Genomic DNA, 25044 nt, shown 5'->3' with positions numbered 1-25044 from the left:
TAGCATTATGCCCATCATTTACTGATGAAACCTTAGACTATTTTCAGTCCAAAATCAGTGATCATAAGCAAGTACTTCTGCAAACGTTCCCAGAGTTTAACCTTCGTCCTAAACATCACTAGGTGGAGCATTACCCCACCATGATCAAGTGCTTTGGGCCCCTGGTGCATGTTTGGACAATGCGATTTGAGGCCAAACACCGTTTTTTTAAACGAGTGGTGCATGACGCTCAAAACTTCAAAAATATTTTGAAGACAATGGCAGTCAGACACCAACACATGATGGCATACCATCTTGCTGCCCCTTCATTTTTCAACCCTGAAACACAAGCGTCCAGTGTTGACTCTGTTCTGGTTTCAGCTCTACCAGAAGTAGCTCAGCTACACATCAGAAGACTAACAACTAGTGACACAATATACCAGACATCAAAGGTTACCATCAATGGCACAGACTATGTCTGTGGAATGTTTTTGTCTGTCGGAGAGAGTGGTGGACTACCTAGGTTTTGCAGAGTAGAACACATTTACCTTGTCAATAGCACCATTTCATTCCTTTGTTCTGATTGTGAGTCCTGGTTTTCAGAACATCTTGGATCCTATGAGCTCTCACCTTCACAGACAAGTCTGTTAATCCACCTAAGGTCTGACTTAAACGATTCAGTCCCTCTCTCTGCATACGAGGTAGAAGGCTCGCTTCTGTTGACACCCAAGAGATTCATACAAATAAAACAAGCCAGTGGTGAGTATTTTTCATGAATCAATTACTATTTTTATTACGGTGCAGTATATAATCTGTGTATTTTAATAAGTATTTATACATGCCAATCTTTTGATTTCCATCAGCATAATGGCAGCTTTATCTCCACAAGCCATGATCCTTCGTGTTGTTGAGCCAGACCGGGCTAGAAAATTAAAACTTAGTTCACGACCAGCCTCTGTTGATGCACTGATTGCTGTTATAAAAGAACAGCTGGAAATAGACCTTGACTTCAGTTTAAAATATGAAGACCCTGACTTTGATGGAAAACTTACTTCCCTCTCTGACATTGATGAGTTGCCACAGAAAGCTGTTGTGCATGTGTCATTTGAGCAAGATTCCAGCTCTGTTGCATCAACAGAAACAATGTCAAGTGTATCATCCTCAGAACGTGGGAGAAGATGGCCTTCACATATTTTTCCAATTCCCACATTTTCTTTTGACGTTGAACTGAGACTTCGGGAAGGTAATGCCGAATTTGAGAAGAACAACAAGCAACTTCAGTTAACTAGAGACATAAAACATGACATTTTAGAAAAGCTAGCATCTGTGATGTATGGCTACAAGGCTTATCCCAGTGATAAGGAGATAGCAATGGTAGCTGAGGCTCTTGTGGTAAAACATCCTTGCTTGAAAGAAGCAGGATCTCAGACTGGCTGGAATGGGTGGAAAAATAGCCTCAAATTTAAGATGGGGAACTATAGGAGCAAGATGAGAAGGGCTGGATGTCCAGAGATCACTGTAAATGCTGGAAAAAGGAGTGCAATGAATCCTGACAATGAATCTTCACATTCAAATATTAAAAGACCCAAACGAGCAGAAGTAAACTTTTTGCCCAACTTTCCCCAAGGAGAAAATCCCTCAACTCTTGAACAGTTGAGACAGAAAATTGTTGATGAAATGAAGAAAGCTGAGAAGAACTTACCACTTATAAAAAAGATGATGCAAACCACCTTTGCTCTGCGGCGACAGACCATAGTGAAGACATGCCCACCAGTAAAAGAGCTCATGGAACTCTGGCCTGCACTCAAAATGGAATCTGAGGTAATGTGGGGTAACACTGTTTGTCCTGTTATTGCTTTCTTGATAACATGTACCACATTCAGGGGCTGTTTTCTGTGAGGGGGTAGTAGATTAACCAGGTTCACATAATGAACATGGCTGTGTTCTCTGTCTTTCATTGTTTTAAAATGTAGGTGTATGCAGAGTTCCAACGGATTACAAACGAGAACCTGCCCAACACATTCTACTCTGAGCTTGACCGACATCTTCCTAGACTGATGACCCTGTTCAGACAGAAAGCATCCAGAACCGGGAAGACATCAGATACTTTAACTGAAATCCTAAGAATCCATGATGACCAGGTAAAAATATTGTTGTACATTTTGTAGGCTAAAACTTAATTAAAATATTAAAGTTTGAAAACATTAGAAAATGTTGATGATTCAAATCAGCTTTGAACACTACAACTTGTCCTTTTTTTTTTTGTATTTGCATATCTGATTGTATTGTTTAGAATTTACAGTTTAGTTATGTACAGTTCTGTTTTTATCATTATAGGAGTTTCATGACATACACACCAAACGTGTCACTGTTCTTCATGCGCTTCCTGTGTATCTACGTGAGGACGTCTCTGGGTTTTTAAGGACCTGCATGGTGAGTATTTAAAAAAAGAAATATCACATTACCACACTAAACAGTTCTTATAAATACATACATGCTTACTCTTGTTCAGTCTTTCCAACCAAATAGTTTGTGCGATTTGTTTTCTTTGACCCCACTGTAAAATAGTTTTAGTTCTAGATTATTTTTTACGCTTTTTTTTTTTGTTGCATAGTATCAATCTCTTGCAACGTTTGTTTACTGTTAGCTTGGCTGGCTTGACAGATATTCTGTTTTTGCTTTAATATCCATTTTATTTTACAGGACACATCTGATGAGCCAGAGCTTTTAGATGTTGCAGTGGCCCTCCTCACAGTCATCAAAGATAATGACACAAGTCCAGTTCACTTCCAGCCTGTGAAAATCTCTGTTGTCATCGAAAGTGAGATTGTGGGCAGCCTCTCCAGATTTGCTGATGCCTTCCTAGTAATGTTTGGACTAATCTATGCACTACACCTCAACTATCCCAGGGGACTGACCAACACTTTTGAATTCATTCAAAAGATTTTGCTTGGTCTTGATGAGGGTAAACTGTCACCCAAGTTACAGAGTCTCAAAAATGACTTGATGTGTATGTAGAAATGTATTGGAAAAATTACTAAGGCCTGGCAGTTCCTCAGTAGTTCAATGTAAAAACAATTTGTGAAAATAATGGTTGAAAGGTTTTTGCACTTTTTTCCCCCAAAATGTGCACAGTGTGCATTTATTAATGTGCAGTTTTCATTTCTAAATGTTATTTGTGATTTTAAAACAGCTCTTGTTCTTTACAATTGTTAAGTACAGCTGGGTAGTACTTGGTAACAATGCATGTAATTTAGTTTTAAATGGTTCATGTTTTTGTAAAAGTTCATGCAGGTTTGTGAATTTGTAATGTCAGAGATGTGGTCTTAATCAGTTTTTCAGGTTTTATCATAGTGCACCTTTTTTCTGTCTTTTAAATGAAGTGTTAAATAGGAAAGGACAAGAACTCAGCACACTGTAATTTTAAACTGTTTAAGTTTGTTGAACTTAAAATATTTGAGGCAACGAGTTACATCAAAAAAAATAGTTTTGATTCATATGATTTTGAGTCTTGTGTTTTAAAAGGTTTGAGTAACTTGTACTTAAAACACAAAGACAAAGATACTAATAAATAATGAGTTCATTCAACTTAAAAGTGGCTCTTTGTGAAATTTTTTTTTTTAAGTGTTTTTAACTAAATGTCTTGAGTATGTGAAAGCTAAATTTTAAGTCACTGTAACTAAAACTATTTCAGTTAATTTCATAACATGTTTTAATTTAACTGAAATTAAAAGGTTTATGTAGTATGTAATATAGATATTTAATTTTTTTTTTTAATTAAATTTTTAAGTTCATTAACTTAAAAAATTTGAGGCAACGAGTTACATCAAATTTTTTGAGTTCTGCTTACTAATTTGGGTTTACAGTGTATCACGAGCTCCCTTTAGATCATGCTGGCATTATTATGTTGCAAACAATTTAACTGGTAAACGGTTAAGTGACTCATTTTAGAAAACGTGTAAACCCGAACAGTATACGAACTTATAAAGATTAAGAACACTGCAGTCAATGTCTGTTAAATCGTTAATGCATTTACAACAATTACATTTTCTGAAGAGCATTTTGTGTGTATGTGTGGCTCAACAGTTTTGTGTAAACTCTTCTATTTAAATCATTATTTGTAAGTTTACTGCGTGACGTGCAGAATAATCCACCCACCATGACCAGAGCAAACTGGAACAACTTGAGTTAATAAAACCAGCTGTGGAAATGTCTTATTTACTTTCTGAGTGTTGTAAGAATATCTTGATAAAGGAATGTTTTAATTTTTGGGAAACGCATTTTTTACACATTACCCAAGTGCTTTTGAATGCTATTTTAGCATCATTGCTAAAGTTAACATTAGCGACAGAATGCTGTTACTGCATGTTTAGGGGTTTAGGGCTGCGTTTCTCAAAAGCATCGTGAGTGGGGCTGTGCATGTTTGGGTAGGCAGCGATTCGATTCACGGTTCATAGGTTTTCGATTCAATAACGATTTCTGCAAATTTAGAACGATTCAATTCGATTCGATTCACAATTAATTTTCATTCGATCAGCAGCCTTTATGGTTGTATGGAACCATAGGTTGAAAAAAAAAAAAAAAAAAAAAACTTTTGTTCATTGTTAGATGCTAGTTTAATGATGATAAATACCAGCGCTAGACTGCTCAGGTAACGCCGTCAGTAAGGTGTAAAGAACCATTGAAAAACTACAGAAAAGTAAAACTACTTCACTTTAGTATTACTGGCCACAAGTCCTAAGGAGAAGATCACACATTAGCTGCATCAGAGACAAAGAGAGATCACAATCCTGTGACAGTGGAGGAGAGATGCGGTACGGACATGGTTTTAGGTTTTCATTAAATTGTGCTTGTGTAGTAATCTAATGTTTATATTTCGAAAGCATTGAATCACTATAGAAATCGCGATTCATTCGATTCTTAGCGTTTAAATCGATTACTGTCCGAAATAGGCGATTTTCTTTTAGCAGCTAAGATTTTTAAATCCAAAATTAGGTTAAGCTATACACAGACCTTAACAATATATTAAATTGACAAAATCAATCTACAAACTTAGTAAAGCTTTACAATCTTTCTTTAATTGCAGGCTGAGGTAGACACTGAATACAAGAGTGAGTCTCAACACGTAACTTCTGTTGAGTTGAAGAGAAAGTTGTGCGATGTGTCCTCAGGACACAGACTCGCTTGCTCTTTTCTACATCCATTGTTAGTTATACACACTTGTGTGCGTTTGAGGTTTGTGCTGAGTTTCAGTTTCACCATATCAGAGAAAGCAAGACTTCACAGATGCTGCATGAGCTTCTTCATCAAAATAATTTGTAAATGTAAAACATTACGTATGATAAAATAAATAAACTGCACAAAAACATTAAGCAAATTTTAAGATTAATTTGATTGTTATTTATAATTAATGTTAACTTGGGGATGTGGGGGGTAATCGGTGTCCACATAAATCGGTGTTTTACAGTGTACAGTGGAATAAATATTTTTTTCCTCTGGCTAACTTCTTTATTACTTGCACCCATTAAACGACTTAAGAGTTGAGGGGTCTTTTCCACTATAAATATTTTTTCTGCAATAATTATCAGCACTGGGTCTCTCCTCCATCTGTGTATGAATGAAAGACTTCCTCACAAACTGTAAAGCTGGGATCCCAGCTCTCCTCCACCATCACACTCAGCACCGGCTCTCCACAAGACGGTATTGAGCCCACTACTCTACTCTCTGTACACATATGAGTGAAATACAACTCATTCCACCAACAACATCATCTGATTTACAGATGATATCACAGTGATTGGACTCATCTCAGGAGGAGACGATGAATCAGCCTACATAGATGATGAATCAGAAACTAGAGGAGCGGTGATGTGTAGATAACTTGTCCCTGCTGAACACATCTAAGACAAAAGAGCTGATTCTGGACTTCAGGAGGCGTCATGAACCAGTCCCGCTCTACATCAACGGGGAATCTTCCCAGTACACATATCCAACGACATGTCTTGGTCTGCTAACACCCAGAAACCATCAAAAGGCCCAACAACGGCTGCACTTCCTCAGATCGCACAGAGAGAACAACCGAGTGTTAAATTTCACCCTTGTTTAAACATACTGTGCAGATTAATGTGAAGACTTTAAACGGTTTACACAGATTGCTCAATGTGAATATCACGACTCACGTCACTTGTTGTATTTATTTGTAAAATTGCAGCCTACTGTACAGTCTTATGGTCTAATTTATTGTCTGTGGTTATATGTTTGTTCTTCCAACACCAGTCAGGAGCAGTGTTCCTAATTTCGTAGTATACAGTGAAATAAAATGACAATAAAAGGCATTCAATCCAATTCAATTCGTACAGAAAATAAAAGAAAATTCAATCGGTACATATGAATAAACTTCACTTTACATTATTCTGTCCAATAATGGCAACACATTGTGTTACTTTCGATAAGATACAACGTCTCATCTTTTTTTGAAGCTCTTTTATGTGGTGAACGCGGGAGAGCGAGTGACTGCGATCATCCCTTTCTCTTTTCTACTAAAAAAAATAAAATAAAAGACGTCCGCATTAATTCTCGATCGCTCTTATATTATCAGGTAACAAGTTAAAAGTAAAAAGTGACAGAACGGTAAATTATTGAACGAATATACATTTTTCATGACCAGCTAAAAAAAAAAAAAAAACAGTTCAATCAAGGTAAAGCTTTAATCCTGAAAGGTTAATGAGTGTAGGCTACATGACTTTGCAAGCATTTGACAAATGTCATAAATATCATCCAGTGTTTATTTCAGTGCGCAGCAGCTTTCCCCACATTGTCTTATGATCTGTTCATATAATTAAATGTTTTTTTTTTTTTTTTTTTTTAACTCAAACTGTTGCATTTCTTATTTGAGTAATGAAATAAACATATGACTTCTACTCAACCAACAGCAATAATCCTCGAATAATGAAGAACAGATGTAGAGGAGATGGCCACAATACCAAGTGTTGGACGAATATTAAAACCAGGAGAAAGAATAACTGTTGATTAATGAATGTGAAGGAAATAAAGATGAGCAAATAAAAGTATCAGCTGTGATGGTTACGGTGTATTTCTCAAACTACCCTTCTATCTGTCATCCTTCTATCTATACAGTAACCAGCTTCTTTCTCGATGAGTTTGTGCTCAGAAAACTGCTCAAATATTAGGAGAAAGAGTTTTCTACTCTCCTCACAACTCTGCATACATCAGCATTAATGATGTGCTACTACTACTCAAATGAAAATATGCATGCGGGTATTTCAAATTAAAAATACATATCAATAATTCTCTCCCGATGTAATGCAACTCTCTCAGTCTCCTTCCTCATCTACAGGACCGTGTTTGTCACTAGAGTCTTTTTGATGAAAATATATATGATACATGCACTACAACAACAAAAGGAAATTATTTTCTTAGTATTTTTCTCTTGTTGTTTCCAATCAAAATATACTAAAATAAAGTGTCTACATAAGAATAATGACATTGTATTTAGTCATTTAAGTGTATATTTCTTATTTAGCAAATTATCTGAGGCTAGAAAAATAATCTTGTTTCAATTTGCATTAATATCTTTTTTTTTTTTTTTAAGTAATTTTTTTTTTTTTTTTTTTTTTTTTGCAGCCTGAATAAATGAAGGTTATTTAAACATCGCTTACGCTTTAAAAAAAAAAAAAAAAGAGGATGAGACCGAAATAAACCCGGAGGAAACCCTGCCCCAACCAGGTTATGCTGTAGTTACCTCGCTCCTGCTTTCTCGGCTTTGACAAACCTTCCATTCTGAAACTGAAAAAAAAAAAAAAAAAAAAATCTGAATTTCCCTCATTTCCTGGTTAACGCAGGAGTTTTCACTTTACCTTTCTGAAACGGGTCTATCATGTCTCACGTGGTCTTAATCTTAGTCAGTTTTGCAAACGCAGAAAAGTGACAATAAGCATTAACTTTACCTCGAGCAAGTCATTTCGTGTCCACACAGTAAATCAATCTTCTTGTGCGAGACAGATTAACTCCGGAGAAGAGCATTTCGCTAAACATTTGCACGATAGAAATCCATCATGTATTTATTTAATCTGTTAGTGATATCTTAGTTTTAAATCTGTAATGAAAACAAAGAAACAATTTTATAATTAGATTCAGACATTTTGTAAAACAGCCTATAACATATATACTCAAAAAGAATCAATTTAAAACAATAACAATAGCATTGTGTCATAAGATTAAATCTTTTTGATGATTTTGCATGATTTATTCAGGTAGATTCCGCTCAAAAAAGTTCTAAAAAAAAATTTAGCCTTTAAAACTGCTCAAAAATAGCATGAGTAATGGGATGAAATGGAAATTATTGGCCGGAGTCGAACATAATGAAACACTGGGCCGAATTTTCTTTTATTTTAATTATTTTTTAATTCACCATTGCGTAAATGAAATAGACAAAATTTTCTTTTTTACTTTTGACAAGTGACAAGTGACAAGACAAGTGTCCCGACACTGAACATTTATTAATATTCTAGCAGACATTAGGGCTGGCCAGTATATACGAAATTGTATCTCGATACTGTCAAAAATTTTACAATATTCAATATATATCTCGATATGTTTGAATTTAAATTTAAATAATAAAAAAAAAACATGATTTTATTTTGTCCATTAAAAAATATTTAGATTAAACAGCTAATGTAAGCAGTTAAACCCACGGGCGTAGGTTTGGTCTCAGCTTTGGTGGGGACACTTGACTTGACTACTGCTAGTTTATTTGTGTGGCTAGCTAGTTATTTTGCCTACTTACACTCTGACTCTGCTTTATGAAAAAGCTTCCTATGTCCTTCTTGGGTAGCATCTACAAAGTTCAAAAAGGGGCAAAAAAATTAATATTAAAATGTTTTTACTCTGGCCTTTGTATGTGGCAGAGAGACAGCCCTGGTCGGCGTCGTCAACATGCGCGCGCACTCACACTCACACACACACACACACACACACACACACACACCAGCCGCTTACTGCTAGTGCAAGCACAAAAGTAGTCCTGGCCTGCGCGAGCCTGTCAGATACCCCGCCGCCAATCAAATTGTCAATTTATTATAAGAAACACAAGACTTTAACAGTCAATGACATTTCCAGCTGGGAGACTCAACTGATTTTCTACAGTTTAGTGTTAATCATCATCTAACTCAACCAGTCAAGAGCTACATTTAGCCTCAGATGTTATATGAATATGGTCCCTGAAGCATAGCTTTTATTAGCTGACAATAATAATAAATAAATAAACATTATAGGCACAAATACAAATGTACTTTTAGAAATTGTTTTTGAAAAATATGGTGTTATTGTTTTGGCAAGCTTAAATTAAAACTTCTATGAAAACTTGTGTGATATTCCTTTAAAATAATGTTTCAGTATATCTTTTTTTAAGTATATTTTACTAAGCAATTTCTTACATAATTTCTTTGAGTTAGACCAAACTTTTATTTTGGTGGGTTGTAGACAGAGTTTCTGTGTGTTTTTTTTTTTTTTTTTTTAACTATTATTATTAGCTATTAAGCCTACTTGACGTATAGTATACTCTACTGTGCAATAGTACTACATTTCTGTTTGAATTTCTTCAAGTTATACCGAAATTTTATTTTGACAGGTTGTCCTAAAGACATTGCCGTTTCTGTCAGTCTGTGTATACGATACGAATGAATGACGATAGTTTTATCAAATGAAATGGTGAAATCCTCTCATAGCGCTGACGTGCACATGTGCAGAAAGATGAAGTGAATATTTTAATTAAATGTTTGGTCAGTAGCCTAAACAAGGATTTGATCGTCCTGTAAGTGTAACAACAGCAATCACATGTCATTTGTAATAACATGTACATAAACTGTTTATACATAATGTAGGCAAATACAAAATAAACAGTGTTATTATTAACCAATCATTATTGCCTAATTATTTATATATATATATATATATATATATATATATATATATATATATATATATATATATATATATATATATATATATATATACACACACACACAAAAAAACATGGTTAATTTGCAGTTGCGATGGCTACAAAAACGATGATTTGTGGTGTTATTGATAAAACCATGGGTAATTTTCGTAAGGTTTCGTAAGGAAACTTTCACAGGAATAGTTATATATGGATTGCCATATGCCATTTTGAAATAAATTTAGAAGTAGAGCTGCTGCAAGCGATTTTTAAAACTGCAAATCCATTTATCCTTTGCTGAAATTTCCGCATCTTCATAGAGAGAGCACGTCATGGTTGCTTAGCAAAGGCAGACGCCTCAGGGGTGCAACTGCCCAAGCACTTTGGAAAGAAGTAGTTTTCCACGTGTTTTTAGGCGTGATATGTGAACGGCCCCTTATACAGCAAGTTCCATTTCCGCGATTCAATCCCTGTCGCTTTTCAAACACAAACGGGTGAATTTATGAATGAAAGTGTGAAAGTTCTGACACAAAACGAAGTTGTTACGTATCCTCACGCTTTTTAAAAGTGGTAAATGTATCACGTAGTAGACTACACTAAGGTTAGTTATATATCATCAAAGTCTGTGCTTTCATTAAAGCTTCATTTATTGATAGATAGATAATCAATTTTTACCTAACTTTTCCTCCTGAGTCTCAGGCCGGTGACACACTAGCTGCATGTGTGAGCATGGCGGTTCTGCTGCGTGGCGGCTGCTTCGCATTTTCTGTGTCTTTACACACCAGAATCGTGCCTGACATAGAGGGAGGCCGCCAACAGACCAGTCTTCACGACAACAGTATCTATACTTCATGTTGAGCATAAATATAAAGCCTACTGATAAAGGACACCGTCAACAGTATTGACGGCAAAATAGACTATGTTTGACAGGTGCAATATTTGAAAATCGAAAATTATTAATTATTTTTTTTTTAATTACATTTATATATGAATGTATGTCAGAGTTCAGAGCGGGTTCGCGAATCATTTGAGTCAGTTTGGGAGTTCGGAGCAGGAGTCAGATCAGGAGTTCGGAGCAGGTTCGCGAATCATTTGATCAGTTTGGGGATTGCAAATCATTTGAGTCAGATCGGGAGTTCAAAGCGGGTTTGCGAATCATTTGAGTCAGTTTGGGGATCGCAAATCATTTGAATCAGTTCGGGAGTTCGGAGCGGGATCACGAATCACGAAAGATTCGGGCTCGTAACTTTTCAAATTGGCCATAACCTTTAATTCGTTGCTGCCAACTGGGGTGGCAGCATGGGTGGGAAGGCTTTCTTTTAGGATCGCATTTGCCACCCTATGCCACCCCAGTAGATCCGCCCCTTGGGACTAGTACCTAGCGTCCCCCCTAAACCTAAGCCAATGGCAATACCAATTGATCACTTGCTGCTTTTTATTAAATGAACACATATAGGCCTATATGTAACAGCATAACAAGCAGTAGAAACGAGTACAGAAAGTGCATTCTGTTAACTTTTTAGTGCATTCAATTCTCAATTTAAACTATACAACGGGTATAAGTATTTTAATGAAACTATGTTCCCACTGACAATAAAAACCTTCTTAGATAAGGGAAACTAGTTGCACATAGCTATATTATATTATATTATATTATATTATATTATATTATATTATATTATATATATATGAGAGAGAGAGAGAGAGAGAGAGAGACCTCATTGCAGAAGACAGACCCTCTGAACGACGCGTTCATGATTGGATCTCTAAACTCCAGCTTGTTGTTAGATTTACAGATCATCGTCGGCGGCGCTTCCGAAATGAAGAGTAATCACGTGTGAATGTTTGCATAAAATAAGTAAGCACCAGGCAGAAAATGTGTCCTTGTAACAGCCAAGCTCTGATTCGGGGATTTAAACTCCTGTCATCTGGCAACCACTCTCGTATGAGCTCTCGCAGCAGAGGGGTATAGAGCAGACCGAGTCCGCAGTTACATGTTCCTTTTTTGATCGCTCGGCGCGTTCTTTTGGGAAAGTATGTCTGAACTTGAAATATTCGATATTTTAAAAGAGGAGACTTAAAACATTAAAATATTCAGATCCCAGTTTGAACACTATGTGTAAACGTTATAATAATAAAGGCTCGATTCCACGGAGGTATGCACAGTACAGTACAGTTCAGTAGTGAGATTCGGTAATGGTAAATGCCATAGTATGCATGAGAGATATTTAACCATTGTTAGAAACATTTTTGTATAGTGTTATTTATTAAAAAAGAAATTAGGAATATTTTTTTCTCATTAATTGTTGGACATTTTCAAGAGATATTTAGACAGAAAATATATATAAAAAAAATAATAATAAAAAAAATAATAATCAAGAAAATTTCAGACCCTCAGTATGTTACTGAAAGAGTGACGTTTCTCTTCTGAGCTAACCTGTCCTCAGCAGTTTACAAGAAACATTTTCATAATTTTACATGATTATGTAGTTTAGCCGTTTTTAATAATAATAATAATAATAATAAGTCATTCCAAAAGGTTAAATATTTTAATTCTGAGACCGAAATTGACCAGGTGCACATGTGATGGGCTTCAGAGGGGGCTTCAGTAACATGACCTTGAAAAGGGTCTTTCAGCTAATTAAAGTTGTCTGTTGATTTGCCCGATTCGATTTAAAAACAGGATATGATGTCACACCACAGGACATGGTTTTCAGTGACAAAATAGATCAAATAAGTTCCTACGATTTCAGAAATATATGGTTGATTTTTTTTTTCTTCTATAATATTTGTTTTTATGCTTTTCCTCTTTAATTTATAAAAGTTGTAATTTATTGAGGCATGCTTGAGAGTCACACCATACAATTTTGGGATTTGGCTTATAAATGTAAAATAAAATAAATAAAAATAAATAAATATACGGCAGCTTTATAACAACAGGTCCATGTAGGACAAATAAATGTTTAACCATTTACTGTATTTTAAATAATGAATGACACTAATTATATTCGTTTTATCTTGTGTGACAGTATTAATGCCATGATAAACTTCCAACCTTTTCTCGCGGTTTCCTTCATTCTGTAGAAATTCTTCCAGATGAGCGCTATGGTTGTGCTATAATTCTGTGTGAACTTCAGAGAAGGATTTTATTTGTTTGCTAAAAGTCTTGAGTCTCTTCGTAAAGGCGCGCTTCTCATCTAAACAGGAAACAGGAAGTACGTGAGAGCCAATGAGCTGCCGTGTTCATTTTTAAATGTTTAAGGAGTGTAAAGATCTGACTAATGATCAAAACAAGCATCTGGACTTCCTGTACTGACACAATGGCAAGAATTATGGGGAAATAAACAGATAATACAATTTTACAATCTCACTAAGATAAACAACAAGAGGGAAACTGATACATCATCTCAGAATAGCCTTGTTAAACCCTCCCGCTCAATCTTATTGGCTGTTGTTTTTAAAGGAGCAGGAGCACCAGAAATATGAGTCTGCAGTTATTCATTAAATAGTAGCCTAAATACGTACTGAGGTAAAGATAATCTTGTAAAATAGTCTTTTAAAACATTTATGTGAAAATAGTTTGCACTTAAACTTCGCCTCAGCATCAGACGCGAGCGCTGAAAAGGTACAGGTGTTAGTGCATGTTGACAAGAATCAGAACAATTTTATACAAACGAATGTGTCATGACTCGATCAATCAGAGTTATCAAAATAATTCAACATAATGTGTTCCTTATTTTAAAAAAGCAGAAGGTTTTGTTGATGTTGTGAGAGCACACAAACACAAGTAAACTCTTTGCAGTTCAGAATGATGTATAGCTTACTCTCACAAGCTCCTTCACACACACACACACACACACACACACACACACACACACACACACACACACACACACACACACACTCTCTCTCTCTCTCTCTCTCTCTCTCTCTCTCTCTCTCTCTCTCTTCTTCTTCTTCAGTTATAACTCTCTGAGGATCTTAGCGATCAGTATCAGTTATCATTACTCCTGCAGATCTGCATCTTGCTGCTTTCATCTTTCTTCATATTTCATCATTTCATCACATGAGTATGAGACTGTTGATCTCAATATATGATTGTGATTGATAGATAGTTGTTCTCCTCATGTGTAAGTTGTTTTGGATAAACATGTCTGACAAATTATTAAATGTAAATATTAATATATTGTGTTATTTTTAAATGAAGTGTTTTATTGTACTAAATTTAATATTTTAATAGCTGTTATTTCAGCTCTAAAGTAGCTCTACAGAAGATGTAGTGTCATTGTTGAACTCTTTAATTGAATACATAGTTGTTTATTTTTCAGAATCAGTGGCTTCACTGACATCTAGAGGAGAAACAGACTCAAAACAATATTACACAACATGATCGTGAACATAAGAGTATCAAGTAAACACACTAGGTGCACATCATTTATATTCAGACTTAGACATTATAAATCCACACTTTGTCAAATATAAGAAGATTTAAAACTTACAAAAAAAAAAAAAAAAAAACACAAAAAAAAAAAACACACAGAGTGGGCTATAAATCTAAATCTACCAATAGGTATGCCAATTTATTATTATTATTTATTTATTTATTTATTTATTTTTATTCCCCAAGAAATATGAGCAAATATTGCATTAAATAAATGTTGTTTTTCTTCATAGACTCCTCCTCTCACAGCTCTTACCAGGAAGAGACTGACGTGTCATCTTATCTCCTTTCTGAGAAACTGACTCTCTTCTCTACTGACAAAAACAATAAAGATTCATCGCCGAAGAACCAAGAGAAACTCTTTCAAAAAGGAATTGTGCTTAGTTTATTTCTGAACAGACAGACTGAAGATCTTTGTGATTCCAGTGATTCATTTTTCAAACGGACTTCATCCAGAAAGTGAAAGTAAAGGTTAGATTGTTGCAGCTCAAAGAGAAAACAATGGCTTCACAGTCTGAAGAAGATTATATCTGTCCTGTTTGCTGTGATATCTTCAAGACTCCTGTGTTTCTGTCATGCAGTCACAGTGTCTGTAAAGAGTGTCTTCATCAGTTCTGGAGAACCAAAGGAACTCAGGAGTGTCCCGTCTGCAGGAGAAGATCCTCAAGAGACAATCCTCCAGTTAATCTAGTGTTAAAAAACCTGTGCGAGTCGTTCCTGAAGGAGAGGAATGAGGTTCGTTCATCAGGATCTGAGGAGATCTGCAGTTTACACAGTGAGAAACTCAAGCTCTTCTGTCTGGAGGACAAACAGCCGGTGTGTTTAGTGTGTATTAACTCAAAGAAACACGACAATCACAAATTCAGACCCATCGATGAAGTGGTTTCATCATATAAGGTAAGAGAAATGAGTTTAAACGTCACGCTGTTGAAAAGCATTCTGAAGAGTTGATCTGATTGAGCAGTGCTGCAGTGACCAGGACTGCTTGTGTTTAGTCAAAAAGATGGACGACACACTTTCACTCGTCCTCTGAAGAACAGTAAAGCTGCCAATGTTCGGACAGAGCTCGGAAATATTGATTCGAGACCCGAGTCTCTGGAGTGGAGTCGCAACCCATTATTATATTTGAAGTGATATTTTATTATTTAGCTTGTCTCACGTCCCATTAGATCACGTGGAGAGGGCGGGTCTATGGCCTATACTGGGGTGATCGAAACATTTTGGCTTCACATTTCAAGACTTGTGCGGCACACTTGGTTTAGTCCAGCTTTCATATTTCTGGGTCCATTAAACTTTTTGGCTTACAAACTAAAAATCTAAGTTATGTAAAAACATAAATCATTTTTGCAGAACATTATTACCCAGATTGCACAGGTACGTCTCTAAGATGTCTGATAAGAGTACTTGATCTGGGAAACATCTGACAAATGTCTCAGAAAAGCAGATTTACACACATTCTTACTCATAAAGATACAATAGACATTTTCTAAACATCTATTTTACAACAGATTACAACAGATATTTTAAAACAAATAATTAATACTAAATTAATTTAGTATATGGTCACAAAAACATTAGAAATCAGTATACTTTTGCACTAAATTCATTATATAATAATATCACTGAATAGTCTTCTTTTTTACTGTAATCTGATGTTTAATGTATTTTTGTTCAATTATAGGAGGAGCTCAATACAGCACTGAAAACATTACAAAGAAAACTGAAACACAATGAAACTATGAAAGGAGAGTTTGAGGAAACAGTTGAAAATATCAAGGTGAGGAAACAGAGTCCAGAGTCATTTACATTACAGCTGCATGATCACTAGATAGAATTCGGATATATTTAATAGAATAGACTCCGGGGTTGTTTCTTAAAAGACATTAAGAATAATTAAAGTCCAAAACCTGAATTGAATGACCTAACAATCAGACGAGATAAAGCGGTTCCATAAACAACAATTTAAGTTCACTAATATGATCCAGTTCAACGAGTCAAAATCATTTAATGTTCAGGCGTATTAAGCAGCCCTTAATGTCAGTCATGGATCAAAGCGATTCACCACGACAAACAGCAAATACATGTGCATTAGAATGTCGTGGAAAAGCTCATTTCAGTAATTCAACTCAAATTGTGAAACTTGTGTATTAAATAATTTCAATGCACACAAACATTTATTGCCAAAGAAGCTGGCTGCTCACAGAGTGCTGTTAACAGAAAGTTAACAGCATGTTAACAGAAGCATGTTAACAGAAAGTTGAGTGGAAGGAAAAAGTGTGGAAGAAAAATATGCACAACCAACCGAGAGAACCGCAGCCTTATGAGGATTGTCAAGCAAAATCGATTCAAGAATTTGAGTGAACTTCAGAAGGAATGGACTGAGACTGGGGTCAAGAAATCAAGAGCCACCACACACAGACGTGTCGAGGAATTTTCTGAACCACAGACAACATCAGAGGCGTCTTACCTGGGCTAAGGAGAAGAAGAACTGGACTGTTGTCCTGTGGTCCAAAGTCCTCTTTTCAGATGAGAGCAAGTTTAGTATTTCATTTGGAAACCAAGGTCCTAGAGTCTGGAGGAAGGGTCTTAAACTACTTCAGTCTGTGTGCACTGAATTTAGTTAATATTTGAGCTGAATTACTGAAATAGATGAACTTTTCCACAACATTCTAGTTTATTGAGATGCACCTGTACAGCAGTTCTGTTTAATGCATTTGAGACGTTGTGTTTTCCTCACTGTATAACTGACACGTCACAGGTATATTTTTCATCTATAAATGTTAGAAAGTCATGCAGATATATATATATTTTGCTGTCAGGAGTGGACGAGGCTTACGTGAGTGAATGAGCGCTGCTGTGTGCTAAACTGTTGGAACGCAACAGAATAATAGTGCAATAATTCCAATAAAATATGCATTCTGATCAAATATTTCTTATTTGACATTAAATGTGACACATGTAGAGTCTTAATCCTACATATAAATGTTTTTTTAATGATAGCAGTAACTGTGAATCAAATCTACTATCTCAAATGAGTTAATATTCCCAACTGAATACACGTGTAGCACCATGTTAAAATATTTGCAAATATCTTAAAATAAAGTCTTGTCGGTTTGTTTATGTTTTATTTAAGTTGAATTTTCTGTTTATATTAAATTTGGAGCAATTAAAAAAATACAAAAAATTAATAAATATATATATATATATATATATATATATATATATATATATATATATATATATATATATATATATATATATATATATATATATATATATTTGAGGAGCTCAGTTTAGCCTGCCTCTGCTTATTTGGTGAACTTGTTTTATGAAACAGTCCCCAGTTGATTATTTGTGTAAATGATGAGCAGAGATCTGCTTCTGGATCGTTATATGTCTCTCTCAGATCTGAATGATGTGATTGTGTTGATGTGTGTTGATGGAGATGATTGATGGAGATGATTGAAGTGAATGTGGTTTGATTTCAGTCTCAAGCTGAGCACACAGAGCATCAGATTAAACAGCAGTTTGAGACGCTTCATCCGTTTCTCAGAGATGAAGAAGAAGCTACAATCACTGCACTGAGAGAGGAAGAGGAGCAGAAGAAGCAGATGATGAAGAAGAGGCTGGAGGAGATCAACACACACATCTCAGCTCTTTCACTCTCAATCAGAGACATGGAGGAGATGATGAACGCCAGTGACGTCTGCTTTCTGAAGGTCTGATTTCAGATCAGTGATTGATTGATTTATTGATTGATTGATTGATTGATTGAGTTGTTGATGATCAATGGTGTGTTTGTTCTGCAGAAGTTTCCAGTCTCGATGGAAAGGTGAGTGATCTTCTCTCTCTGCTTCTGATCCAAAGTCACTTCAGTTCTGATCCTGAATGTTCTTCCAGAGTCCAGATCTCATCACAGCCGGATCCACAGACTCCTTCTGGAGCTCTGATTCATGTGCCACGATACTTGGGAAACCTGCTCTTCAGAGTCTGGAAGAAGATGCAGGACATCGTCCAGAACAGTGAGTCTGACTGCAGGAGATCCGAGCTCACACACACAATTAAAAAAGAAAAAGACATTTATTTCTTACAGATTTTTCTATATTTAAAAAACAAACAAACAGCAAAAAAGAAAAAAAAAACAATAGCATTACGAAAACACAGTGAACTGACATGTAATGCTGAGGTCGGCAACCTTTTGTGCTGAAGAGAGGGTCACATGCACGACGATTAAATGTCCGGTGTGTTTTATATTTATGATGAAGTGAATACGTGCCATTTTTAATTTTCGGATTATCTAATCTGCCAATACCCCCCCCCCCCCCCCCCCAATCATACTAATTGTATAACAATATATATATTTTTTATCCGAACATTTAAGAATGATTATGTACTGTAGAGCATGCATATTAAAACAAAAATGTAAAATGGATACTGTATCTATACAGTATATAATCTTTTTTAATTGTTCAGATACAAATATATATTTAATTATTATACTCTTAGTTTTCTGAAGAATGTTTTCATAAATTGACAGAGATCGGAGATCATGCTGCGCACACACAGAAACACGACTTTTTCAATACTAAAACTAGATTATATTTCTCAGCAACGAGGGGTTAAATGCTGTTTAAACCCAGCTTCATTGTTTGTAGAGAGAGACACGGGTAATTCACACACGCTAGCGATGGCGATGCCTGTATAGCCCACGCAAAATATATATAAACACAGGGCTCTCAAGTTTTGAAGACAGGCAAGAGTGACCCCCCTCACCTCCAGCCGACAGGGGGTCAAAGGGAATGGGGGTGTTCCATTAATAATGAGAGATAGACAGAGATTATGACTGGTGTTGTTTATTGTAAGCGTTTGTTGCCTTTCTGGACTCCTGTATCATTTGTGGTGTTGGCTCCCATTCGAAACAGTTCCCCAAAACTCCTCAACATCACAGACTGTTGGTTCTGGGGCAAGGCAATGTCCATGAGTTGGTACTCCATAAACTCCTCACTTACTTGTTCTTGTTCCTGTGAACCCTTTGAACCCTATAAAAACCCTTTATTACCCCAAACTACATAAAAAAGCTTGACCAGTCACATAAAAGTAATCAGAATGCAGCTGCTTTATTTCTCATTGACGTGTGAACTTCCCCTTTAAACAGTGTCTTCGGCTACTGTCCTGCGGTGTGAAGCGACCCCAATAACATGATATTTAGCCCCTGGCATCCACATTGTGAAAGTGAAGTGACATGTGGCCAACAACGGTGTCCCATACTCTGAATATGTCATCTGCATTACACCCATCCAAGTGCACTCACAGCAGTGAGCAGTGAACACACACACACACACACACACACCCGGAGCAGTGGGGTTTCAGATCTTGTTCAAGGGTCTCAGCTCAGTCGTGGTGTTGAGGGTGAAGTGAGTTGTTTTCAGACACAGCTTTCGAGTCAGAGAGAGTCAAGTAAGTCTGACTGGGGGAAATCCTGTAACCACAATCAGAACTGTACTGTTATTAATGAATTTGCATGTCATTCTGAATACATAAATAAAATAAAATAAATAAAACAAATAAATCCTCAATAAAAATGTATTGATATATATATAATTTTATCTCTCTGTTGTCAGACAGCGGGATGAATGAAATGATAGACAACGGCTGTGCTATGATTTCAGTTATATATTAGCATGTGAAATAGAGTAAATGCAGGCTTGGTGAGCAGAAGATAATTCAAATAAATAAATAAATAAATAAAAACATTAAAATCTTACTGTTGAAAAACTGTTGACTGGTGGTGTGCAGCTCTATTTCTCACTGTACGTGAACATGACGTGTTTTCCTGTGTTTTCTCTGGTATCTCTGTTTAATAATGATTGGCCATTAATGAATGATTTGTTAATTTACAAGGTGAACTAATCATTCCTTATACCACAAATATTCAGGGAAAATGGAGAAAAACATATAGACAGGAATGAATGCTTCTGTCCACTGATTGGTCAGTGTATAATAAAGTATACACAGTAACATAATAAAAGTCCTCTGCTGGTAGTGATTTACTGTTATTCTGTTGTCAGGTCAAGTCATCTTTTATTTATATAGTGCTTTTAACATTACAGGTTGTGTCAAAGCAACTGAAGAGCATTAATTAGGAAAATAGTCTGTCAATAATGCAAAAGGAGAATAATACACACTCATTTCAGTTAAATAAAGTTCATAGTTGAACTCAAGTGATGTCATCATCCAGCTAGTGTCTGTGTGATCAGGTCGAGGATATCTCTGGATATTGAGTGGAACTGAGGACAATAATGTGAACATTTCCCTGCAAACTGCATTACAGTTTAGGCTTCATTGATTGAAAACAAGAAGTATTTCATTAATTAATTTCATTAATAGTAAAAGATTTAAAAACTTTTCAGATGTATTGTGACATTAATAAAAAAAGAGTAGCTTAAAACACATTAAAAAAAATTGCAGGCAGATTTAGTCTGCTTCATCTGGATACAGAATCATTATTGACTGTATGTTACTGTTACTGTATTATATTATTATAGTAATTTACCAAATGTTTACTGTTGAGGTAAAATAAGTGATTGTGTGATCTGTTTTCTTTTGTCATACAGAGTCAGAAAGACGATTAGTGCTGCTGGGAAGATCTGGTGTTGGGAAGAGTGCAGCTGGAAACACAATACTGGGACAGAAAGAGTTCAGATCTGAGATAAGTGTGACTGCAGTGACCTGTGAATGTTCAGCTGCTCACACCACTGTTTCAGACAGATCTGTGACTGTAGTTGATATTCCTGGATTCACTGACACACAGATGAAACATGAAGGGTTAATGACAGAGATCATGAAAAGTGTTGATTTATCCAGTCCTGGACCACACGCTTTTCTCATTGTGTTTCCTGTGAATCTGAGATTCACTGAACATGATCAGCGGATTCTTGAGCAGACTGAGATGATGTTTGGTCAGGAGGTGTTAAAATACTCCATCATTCTCTTCACTTATGGAGACCAGCTGAAAGGAAAGTCCATTAAGGATCTCATTAAGAGGAACAGTCGAATGAGACATCTAGTTCAAGAGTCTGGAGACAGATATCACGTCTTCAACAATGAAGATCAAAATAATAGAGAGCAGGTGACAGATCTGCTGCAGAAGATTGACACAATGATAGAGAAGAACGGAGGATATTACAGTCATCAGATGCTTGAAGAAGCTCAGAGAAGAAGAGAGGACACCAGAAGAGGACGAGGAGAGAAAACAGCACCAAAGTCAAAGTCAGGAAAGTGTGTGTAGTTGATCCTCCACGATTCTTTCACACACAGATGAAAACTGAAGAGATCATGAGAAGTGTTTTAGTCTTTGACGGCTCACTTTCCTCTTGTTTAGTCGGGAGCTGTTAAAATACTCCATTCACAGAGATCATCTACACGAGACGCTCACGCAGGAGAAGAGTAGATTAAGACAGATTCACATCTTCACTATCAGAGATCACATCTGAACTCTGAACTCTGTTATTACTGCAGTGATCTACAGTAAGAGATTGCAGGACATCTCTAAATCAGTGCTTGATACTTGGATGTCCACCCCATTGAGAATTACACTCTGCTGTTCACCAAAAGAGCAGCACAAGAGCATGGGACTATAGACCGAATATTACACATGTACACTGTTCATATTAAACTCTGATTTCGAAATGATTTTGTCACATAAAGTTTTCTTGTAACTGATTACACTGCATATTTAACAAGAAAACATTTATCAGTGAAACTCAGAATCTTTAATGTTAGATCTTTCATTTTCTCTGAACAAAACAAATAGTGTTGATTCATTATTGTTAATGACAAAACAACAAAATAGTACATTGACAAACTCACTGATTATAACTTATTAACAAAACGAATAAGACTGATGACATTATACACCTGAGCTGTGACAAAACTAATAAAACATTAATAAATGAAGCTCTTGATTGAAATAATGATGTCTAGATTAGAATAAATCACTTTCTGCTAATAACAGACTTGATTACAGCAAGATAGATAACTGTAATGACCATGAATAAATACAGAAATCATATCATAATATAAATACATGCTCATTTTCTAACCTTGGTTCATCTAATCATTACATTAAACTTCTTACAGGAAACTTTGTATATGTTGTAATAGTCTATTTTAACTGATGATGCTACACGTCTGTTAATAATCATATGAACATATTTTGGTGGTATTTGTTCATCTGATCATATTAATGCAGAAACAAATTCTTACTTCTGAAGATATATGAATAATTATCTTCCCCATCTACATCATACTTCAACATGCTCTTATGTAAAATACCATGCACAGAAATATGAATTCACAGTTTGCAAACCTCTTTTCTGGACTCAGGTATGTGTTCATTACTTATTTGAGTCTAGTTCACAGTTTAAAATGGTCAAAGTAGGGTATTTGCTCCTGATATTGGGTTAATAACCAGAAACAGTGTAAAATGAAAGGAAACATGGTATTTACTGATTTTATACACCAGATTATTGTGAATAAACCGGGATGATCTAGGAAATTATTTTGGGGTTGACATGAGGACTGCAAACACACACAGAGAGAGAGAGAGCGAGCGAGCGCTCAAATGCGAGTGCAATGATAACTGTCTTTTAATGAAACAAAGTCTGGCCACAGGTAGTCCAACAAAAGGCAAGGGAGAAACAGACAAACTGAAGATGACCCGTAGACTGGGTAGCATAAATTAATTGAGAAGACCTCTGCGGCAGGGGTGACCAGCAGACTGGTGAGGCGGAGGTTCTCGAGACTCATGAAGGAGCAGGCAGTCGGTGCTCACAGAGGGGGGAAGCCGAAGCAGCTCTTGGCAGGTAAGGTTCTGTGGGTGCAAATGATGAGCACAGAGTAATTCCAGCAGTGGGTAGAGAACTACAAACAAAACCCTGACAGGACAGGACAGGACAGGACAGGACAGGACAGGACAGGACAGGACAGACGTCAAGACGCCAATGGTCAATACTCATCGGTGGCATCAAACAATCTGACAATGAGACAGGAAAAAGAGAGGGTAGAAGTAGCCAAGATAATGAGACCGGATGAGAAACAGGTGGAGGGAAACGAGCCTAATGGAAAGTGGAAACAGCTGTCAGTAAAGAAACGGAGATTGATGGGAAAAGGAGAAGAGAGTTACCAGCAGAGGGAGACAGAGAAAGAAAGAAGCAAAGAAGGCAACATACTGTTGCAATGTTCTGACACACCTCTGAACCTGACCTTGTTATACACGCAGCATAGAAGAGGAAATAATAATGATTAAATAAAATCAGCTAATCAGCTGTGTTTAGGTCAGCGTACAAAGAAGGAAAAAATAAATTAATCTAATTTGAGTGACCTTATTAAGCCCCTTCCTCTCACACTGACATACAGGCAAAGACAGGAGAACATACTTTCAGCTGAATAACACCATTCTCACACACACAATCTATGTGTGACAACTGTGTGTGTGTGTGTGTGTGTGTGTGTGTGTGTATACTGTACTTCAATTCAATCAAATGTCCTGAAGTCATCTTCTTTTCTTTTTTCCTTTTTTTCCGTACACACGGAGACGCATTTCTGTTAATACGCACACATTTTTTTTTTCGGATAGGCGTTTCGTCCATAGGAATCCGGCGTTTAGGGTGAAACCGATGTTTTTCTGAAACCAGGTCCCAGAGTGGATACATTTGAAAACACCGCCTTTGCGTCTTCGTTTGGACGGCGAATATATTTTCGAATATATTTTCAGAAACGATGACGTCATCAGCCCACGTCTCGCCCCTAATCAGACACCGCTACGTCACGTAACAGCATAAAAAAACATGAACAAACACTGAACAATTGTCTTTTTATTAACTAACATTAACACAGGTTAATAAATGTATTGTTCCATGTTCGTTTGTGTACCACACGCAAGGTTTATGAGCAAGTCCATGTCTTCTTCTCTGTTTTTAGTGTATCTCTGTGGCAGAATTACAGCGCCACATACTGGTTTGGCATGTATACTACATTGTTTTGTGGTTTCGTGTGGACGCGGATATTCCTTGAGATGAGGAAAAAAAAATCGGATTGGGGTAAACTCCGTGTCCGTGAGGACGGGGCAGAAGAAGTGTACAATATTTGCCTCTCAAATGTACTTGAGTAAAGTCATGAGTACTCCCCAAAAATGATACTCGAGTAAAGTACAGATCCCTCAAAATTGTACTTAAGTACTATACTCAAGTAAATGTACTCCGTTACTGTCCGGCTCTGTGAATGTATTATTTCTATATACATAGAATATATAGCGTCTGATAATTCTCTTTGAACACTGTTCTCTCATGAAACAAAAAATAATTTACACAAGTATCCGAACCTGTGATAGCAAGTTTTTTAAAAGTAAAAAACACCTTCACGTTTGATTGGAGTACTTTTGCAACAGCAAATAATAATAATAATAATAATAATAAATTAAAAACTCTAAAAATCGTGCATAATAGCAAGCTTTATATTGATTATATGCTCATATGTTTGAGTAAAGAAACAAAGGCACCTGCAAGCTGCTGACAACCTATTTATAATATTGTGCAGCACATGCAAAACATCTGATGGGTGAAAAATTATCCCTTTATATTTTTCATGCCTTGCATGTGTTTACATT

At 36.1% G+C, this 25044-nt stretch overlaps 2 protein-coding genes across 3 annotated transcripts; both read left to right on the top strand.

Annotated features, from left to right (window-relative positions):
• The first annotated feature begins 636 nt into the window (after positions 1-636).
• LOC127943329 (uncharacterized) lies at positions 637-5859 on the top strand. The gene is made up of 7 exons (XM_052539704.1): positions 637-738; positions 843-1800; positions 1953-2120; positions 2317-2412; positions 2683-2844; positions 5604-5679; positions 5762-5859. Exons 2-7 carry the CDS (start codon positions 847-849, stop codon positions 5857-5859), a joined length of 1554 nt encoding a protein of 517 aa, XP_052395664.1. The 5' UTR covers positions 637-738; positions 843-846.
• Positions 5860-14632: 8773 nt separating this feature from the next.
• On the top strand, positions 14633-22296 carry LOC127942509 (E3 ubiquitin-protein ligase TRIM35). Of its 2 annotated transcripts, none has more exons than XM_052538289.1 (6): positions 14633-15275; positions 16060-16155; positions 17867-18097; positions 18188-18210; positions 18279-18400; positions 20999-22296. In XM_052538289.1, exons 1-6 carry the CDS (start codon positions 14880-14882, stop codon positions 21664-21666), a joined length of 1536 nt encoding a protein of 511 aa, XP_052394249.1. In that variant the 5' UTR covers positions 14633-14879; the 3' UTR covers positions 21667-22296. The 2 variants fall into 2 exon arrangements, with proteins under 2 accessions (XP_052394249.1, XP_052394239.1); XM_052538279.1 differs by having other exon boundaries at positions 20993-22294.
• Positions 22297-25044: the final 2748 nt, after the last annotated feature.

The sequence above is a fragment of the Carassius gibelio genome, chromosome A3, assembly GCF_023724105.1.
Source record: "Carassius gibelio isolate Cgi1373 ecotype wild population from Czech Republic chromosome A3, carGib1.2-hapl.c, whole genome shotgun sequence".
NCBI classification, from domain to species: Eukaryota; Metazoa; Chordata; class Actinopteri; order Cypriniformes; family Cyprinidae; genus Carassius; species Carassius gibelio.
The sequence above is the reverse complement of the archived record's forward strand: the minus strand, read 5'-3'. Positions and strand labels throughout refer to the sequence as shown.